The sequence below is a fragment of the Nematolebias whitei genome, chromosome 13 (genome assembly GCF_014905685.2).
Source record: "Nematolebias whitei isolate Nwh7 chromosome 13, NemWhi1, whole genome shotgun sequence".
In the NCBI taxonomy this organism is placed as follows: domain Eukaryota; kingdom Metazoa; phylum Chordata; class Actinopteri; order Cyprinodontiformes; family Rivulidae; genus Nematolebias; species Nematolebias whitei.
In genome coordinates, this window is record NC_056510.1 from 16,253,083 (window position 1) to 16,260,469 (window position 7,387).

At 39.7% G+C, this 7,387-nt stretch overlaps 1 protein-coding gene across 1 annotated transcript in view; it reads left to right on the forward strand.

The window, feature by feature from the left end:
- The first annotated feature begins 1,339 nt into the window (after positions 1-1,339).
- The window catches only part of heg1 (heart development protein with EGF-like domains 1), an 18,390-nt gene continuing 12,342 nt past the window's right edge, over positions 1,340-7,387 (forward strand). Inside the window, exons 1-2 of the mRNA XM_037686375.1 lie at positions 1,340-1,583; positions 3,711-3,719. Coding sequence (XP_037542303.1) covers positions 1,340-1,583; positions 3,711-3,719 — 253 coding nt within the window. The remainder of the gene's footprint in view (positions 1,584-3,710; positions 3,720-7,387) is intronic.

A 7,387-nucleotide genomic window follows, 5' to 3' on the forward strand; every position in this document is an offset into this window, starting at 1 on the left:
ATGCATTTATTTAATGGTGAAAACAGCTTCATTTCGCCTGGGTGGTGCGGCGCCATTCATCCATCCATCACGGCCGGAGCCGCTAACTCTCCAGCGTTCCTCCACCTGCACCAGCTGAGTGAAGCGAGCATGCGTGGGAGGACTCATTGTTGCAGTTCTTTGAAATTTAAAGCATCAGTCAAAAATTGTTATGAATATGGAAACATACAGTATGTCGCTTTGGCGTATAAGTCGCAGGACTGACATTAGCAAAAACAACAACCCACAACTTGTATGCTGGAAAATACTGTTAGATGTAACTGAGAGCTTGTGTACACAATTTCGTTCCACCTCATGTACTACATGTGATGCGAATTATAATCATCATCATCACTTTTAGTGTCAAGTATTGTAATTAATTCAGTTTTTAATGGATTAGTTCCACAATATAATAATAATGTGTTATGTATTGTCATTGTATGTTCCCATACAATGGCAAAATTGGCTCTCTGCATTTAACCCATCCACCACCAGGTGGAGCAGTGGGCAGCTATGGAAAGTGCCCGGGGAGCAACTGGAGATAAGGTGTCCTGCTCAGAGACACCACAGGGGGTGTAATATATACAGTAGTTGACACATATTACAGGTCTTAAACTTGTCATCAAAACTCTACAACGCTTTACTATTTTAATCTACTTTTGTATAAATCTATTGCCACTATAATTTTGTAATCATAAAGCATTAAATCAAAATTATTTGGTCCTTATAATAAAGAAAGACACGTTATCAGACCATATAAGCCCAAAAATTGTACTTTTGTCCAAACCCTGTGGTCTGTTTTGCTTAAAGGTGATCGTAATTGTTGGATTTTAAAAGTTGCAGTTAGATGTCCAAAGGGAACCGTTTAGAAGTAACTTTGTCATTTATTATTATCAAGCTGCTAATTTCATCAGAAGTGGTGAAAGTGGAGCTCAGAGAGGAGACGCAGGGGTTTGATGCTGTGATTTCTCTTCTCTGGAGCATCTCTCTTGAGAACATTGTTTCTGCAGGCAGGTCCAGAACTTCTGGAAACGTCCTCCCAGTGTGTGTGTGTGTGTGTGAGAGAGTAAAAGTGTGTGTGTTTGTGGAGGGGCAGGAGGAGGAGGAGCCCCGCTCCTCGGCTGTGATAACAGCCTGCTGCCACAGTTTATCTTCCGTTCCCCGCCGTCTGAGCAGCGGGTCCCTCCGAACCTCAACCAGAACTTTTTTATGTGTTATTTTATTTAAACTCTACCCCCTAAAAAGAAAAAAACCAGCAGCTCTCCTCTCATGGTGGAAACTATCGTCGGCCGGTGAACTGGACTCAGGGTGGGAGGAAATCATGGAAACGTGGTTGGTGTCGGTGCTGGTGCTGCTGGGTCTGCCGGGGCCCCTCGGGGCAGGGCCCCCCGCCCACAACAGCACACATTCGGTAACGGACGGGTTTTTTTACTCAGAGGCCACATCTGAGCTCAGGTCCACGGAAAACGGAGCAGCTTCATCTTCATACTCCAGCGAGAGTTTATCCCCATCACAGCAGAACCTCCTGCTCACGCGCACAGCTGAAACACGCGCTGCTGCCTCCGGTAAGTGTCCAAACTCAATATTAATTATTTAGCAAGAATTACCTCAACCATCGATCAAAAGACAGCTCCAAGGCTATTTCTTCAAACGGAACAAGAATAAGACTCAAACCACTTAAATTCTGAGACGGATTCATTCATTCATTAAGCTGATTTACACAGAGTGGGGAAAATTCCCACTGCGTTTGAACTAAGCCCAAGACGCCTTCAGGTTCCTTGCTTTGTTCTGACAGAAACTCCAAAACTTTTAGTCTGCTGCTTTTAGCTCTCAAACAAAAACAATTAAAATTATTCCATTTAATATAAATTAGATTATGACTCATCAATGAATCGGTTACTAATTGCTTATTATTGTTATTATTATTATCAGTCTGCTACTTTCAGGTGCAAAGATGATTTTTAAATGACAAAGGTAATTGAGATATAAAGGATGTAATTTATGAGTATATCAAACCATTCAACAAGTTTATTAAATTTTAGTACTGATTACATCATCCTCATTTGAAGTTGGAGCAGCATCCTCAGCTGACCCAACCTAATGAAACACTTGTTTAAGGGAATGTGTTGTTGCAAAAACTGCATGCGATGTTTAATTGTTATTGTCTGCACCCAAAAGGCAAAGTTGTGGCAGCCATGGCTATCAACCTGAGAACAAATGAAAATGTCTCCAATTCAATTAATTTCACAGATATTGTGTGGTAGTAGCTAAAAGTCATTCCCAGCACGTATTCTGAATACTAACTGATCACGCAAGATTTGCTTATAAATATTTGACAATAACCAATGGAGTCAACCATTGTCTGTTAGCAAAATATCTCATGGACTACTGGATATATTTTAATGGATAATTTAAAACATACTCGTTGGATGAGTCAGTTAATTCCAAGATGTCCGCCACAGCTAATACATATTAGCTAACACAAAAATGGGACGCAGTCAGTTTTATAGGCACCGAGCTAAAAATTGAATGTGGTAGTAGTTGAGACTCATCCGCAACACATACTTTGAGCATGACATCTTGAGATCAAGTTAGACATTATTTTTATTGTTTGACCAAAACATCTATAATTCCATTATTTCTCAAAGATGCTCATAGTCTAGAATTATGGAATAAAGGGTGTCGGGTGATATGCATTCCTTCAAGGTATGCTAAAACTTTTATTATTACTACATGACATTCGTTAAACACTCGCACCACAGCTGGATTTGGATGTTTTTTAGCTTGCAGCTCATACAAAACAACCTACAGCTCAGCTGTTTTACTCATTTGGTGCACCAGACTAAAGAAAAGCCTCACCTGAGCAAGGTTTAGATCCAGTTGGGATATTAAAAAGAAAGAACACAGGAAGTCTTAGTCCAATATCATCCACCCCACTGTTCCAGAAACTGGTCTGATCTGTGATTCTGGTTCACAGCTGTTAAAGAGAAAGCATTATAAACGGAGCTCAAGCAGTTTATGTGCTGACAGCAAAATATTTATCCTGGCCCGCTGATGTAACCAACACCTCTGCCAGTGGGAAGAAAAAAGGTTTAAATCCTGACGGTGCGCAGGGAAAACTGTTCGTTTCTGTCAAGATGCATAATGGAAATGTGTATCATTATAATTTATTAACTGAAAAATTCATAAAAAGCAGCTCCTGTCACACTGATCTGCCAAGTTTGCTTACTAGTAACAGATTCAGCTTAAAAATAGAGCAGAGAAGAAACTGTAACTAATGATATTAATCAGTAGGCACAGCGGCTTAGTCATAAAAAAACTAAAATATTCAAGATCCTCATGGAAGGAATACATATCACCCACTGCCTTTTACTGAGATTTTAACTAAAATAGTCTTATGCTGAGAAACTGTTTTGATCAAACCTGGTAAGTAAACCCCGCAAGATGTGATAACACTCAGAGGATGTGTTGGTAATGACTCTCGTCGACCACCACATCATTTCTTAAGCTCAGTGTCTATAAAATTAGCTGAGCTGTAGCCATTTTTGTGCTTTACAAAGTCAGTTGGCTGTAGCAACTGTCTTAAATCAGGGTTTATCTTATTGTTTTTGGTGATAAAAACAAATAGCATTCAGAAAAATGTAAAGGTTGTCTTAGAGTTAATATGCATGGTCAATATATCATTAATCCAGCAATGTTCAGTCTTTTCATCTGGACGGTTTCTTTTTTTTTTTGCGCTAAGACGTTTCGCCCTCCATCCAGAAGGCTTCATCTGTCTGAGGAAACGCCAAGCAAAACTTCTCCCCCAACAGCTTACTCCAAAGTGGAAAAAAACTACGGTGGCCCTAAGGTGTAAATGAACATTTGAAAAAATGGAATTACATTTGAAAAAACGCAACAAAATCACAACAACATTTGAAAAAAATGGAATCGCATTAGAAAAAATGGAAATGCATTAAGCCAAACAGGAAGTTTTTTTTAATTTTTTTCTTACTTTATTAACAGCATAAAACAGAACAATAGAACAATATACAGTACACACACAATAGAGGTACAGTTAGCAGGCTATCCTTTTAACTGTATCTCTGTTGTGTGTGTACTGTATATTTTTTGATTGTTCAGTTTTATACTGTTAAGTCAAATTGGTTCAAAACACCAAAGTCCATGCTCAATAATCCAGGTATAAAATCCAACAATGTTCAGTCTTTTCATCAGGATGGTTTCTTTTTTTCTGTGCTGAGACGTGTCGCCCTCCGTTCAGAGGGCACAAAAAAGAAACCATCCAGATGAAAAGACTGAACATTGTTGGATTTTACACCTGGATTATCGAACATAGACTTTGGTGAATATATCATCATCTGCCTGTATTAATAATAAATAAAAACAACCAATTACCAGTATGCTCTGTTGAAAGCTGATAAAGTAAAAAATAAAATAAAATCAGATTTACCCTTTTAAACAGAGTCCAACTGGGAGCTGACCTAAACCGTTTCATAACATAAATCCACTCATGACTCAAAGACATATATGCTGCAAGGAAGGCTAGTTTTAAAATAATGAATAAAAACAGCTGAGCCGCTCATTTATATTCATGACGACACCCCTCGGCAACAAATGTTTGGACAATTTAAAAGCAGCTTGTCTTTTTAGGCTACAATCATCTGAGGTAGTGGATGCATGGAGTAAACATGCAGGGTAGTTTCTGCAGGATTTCCAATGAGAAACAACAGCACCCGCAACTGCGTGAGCAGCTGGGAGATAAACAGCCGAGGAACTGGGAGTGTCCGTCACTTTCTGCCAGCATCATGTTCCAGTGGAAGTTTTGTTGTCCAGAATGGATCCAAAAAGTGCAACAAATGAACGAGAAAAATACTCTGGTGGCCCAGACCTCCCTTCCATCGAACAGGCTGTTCTGCAGCTGAACAAGCTGGTCGTATGATGCTCTCCCTCCGAGCTGTAGTTCTGGAGAACGGCCAGGTGAGAGGCTGTCAGACGGCTCAGCATCAATGAGACAAACAGAAGAAGACCTCACAGTCCAACCTGATCACCAGCTCATCATGTGTTTTTTCATTCATTATAATAAGCAGGGATCTGCCCTTTAGGCTCTTGGCTTGAACAATGCGGTGGCCATTGGCATCAGAAGCATTTGTAATGTGGGAGGGACACACTGGTGGAGTGGTTTGGGGGTCCTCCACCAGAAAGTTTGGAATAAAGTACATGCCATTTGTGTATTTTAACAAGTTTTTTTTAAGCATCTACGTTTACCTACATAACTAAACACTTGATTCGATAACTATTTTAGAGAACAACAAGAAGTAGCGCTAAACTAGCGGCGCACAATACAGACACGCTAGCTAAGATGCTACAACGTAGCACTCCGCTTTAAATTACACAATCTAATAAATGCTTTGTACAAAATCACTTTATTGTTAACTGATCATAACAAGCAAAGCCTAAACTTATGTAACCATAAGTTACAACATTTATCTACATATAAAACACACAAAACAAAGTACAACTAGCTTTAAGCATTGGCCTTTAATTTAATCATTAACAATGTAATTATTACAGAAAATGGAGGATTTACCTGCAGTTACCTTCGTATAGATGAACGTTTCCTGTTTATCACTGTCGTTTTCTGCTGATCATGAGGTCGGCCACAGGGTTTTATCATCTTTTACATTTTTCCACACTTAATTTAGGTTTTTGAAATGGAATAAACTATATTCCACCCTCTAAACGCTCAGGGCAACGCTGTCTGAATTACATGTTCCCCACTGACAACGCTCAACCATTGTTCGGATTATTTTTTTCACAAAATCCCTCTGACCATAAAGTGTTCGCAAAGCAAAACCTCAACAATGTTGTTGGAGGAAAAGGGGGTGGAGCTCCTGCAGGTAAGGGGCGTTTACCTTCCCGACAAATTGAGGTCGCTGATTAATCAGTTGCTGACAAGCCTGCTGAATTGATTGACAGGTGGCGTTGAGGTTCCGACTCGTGCAACAAACAGTCCAAACCCGTTTAAGACTGTCAGCATTTATTCCATGTTTATTCTATATTTTGGTGAATCTAAGGTTTGAGAACAGTTTCTTAACAAAATACTAATGATGGTTTCTTTATTTTTTAGGGGTGCTGAGTTAAAATTTATGGGTGCATGAGCACCCCCAATAAGAGGCTAAAATCACCCCTGATAATAAGGATTCAATATTTTTATTCAACGTATGCTTCTTTAAAGGGATTTAATTCTCTGAATGTGTGAGCTAAAAAGGAGCTGGACTCTGTAACATGGATTACATTATGTTTAATTTAAAGTAAACGTATAACTATAATGGATGTAGCTACCATTTAACTTGCATAATGGTTTTTTTAGTAGACTTTCTGCGATGCATCCTCTTTAATTGTAACACTGGAACAATGGGCTGCATGTCATTTCTCTCCCCTCCGCTCTTCATTCCGTCATCCATCAAACGCCACAAAAATGCATCAGAATCAACAACAACGTTCTCGCAGTTACATTCTTTTCATTTCTGGTAGTGTTCAGGGAGTTTATGTGACCAAACGATCTTTATAGCAGGGTGAAAAGCAACACAAATACACACCCAGATTCATGACTGCAGGTTTTCTTTTTTTTTTTTTGTTTGCCTGTGCCTTGTTGCTCACTCAGCTCAAGGAAGGAAGTGACTGATTCCCAGCAGAGACTGTCACTTCCATATTTAGGAACTAAACCATTGTTAGGGTAGACAAACTGGCTGCCAGTTGTTCTCCACCCAGAATCACAGCTCATACCTCTGAGTTCACTCTACAGCATCTTCTCACTTTCTGCTGTATAAACAGGTCAGGCCATGGGTCTGCAACCTTAATGATCAAAAGAGACGTTTCTGCCCCTCTGCACACTCAATAAAATGTCTATGGAGCTGCAAAACCTGCTAAAACTGTGATGATCAACTGGTGGCTCATGGCCCACTTCAAGCTTGTTGGAGGGGGCTTTTTTTGGACAGTAGGTTTGATATTCATCCATCCATCCATTTCCTTTACCCGTTTATTCCATTTTGGGTCACGGGGGTCGCCGGTGCCCATGTCCAGCAATCACTGTGCGAGGGGCGGGGTACACCCTGGACGGGTCGCAAGTCCATCACAGGGCCACATAGAAACAAATGAGACAAACAACCATTCACTCTCTCACTCACACCTAGGGACAATTTAGAGTTATCAATCAGCCTAACATGCATGTTTTTGGTCTGTGGGAGGAAACCGGAGCAGGTTTGATATTATGAAACCAAAATATCAAATTATCTATTGATATTTTGATATATTAGGGCAAAATAAAAGACTGGATGTATGTAAAGAAGAAATATATATATATATATAT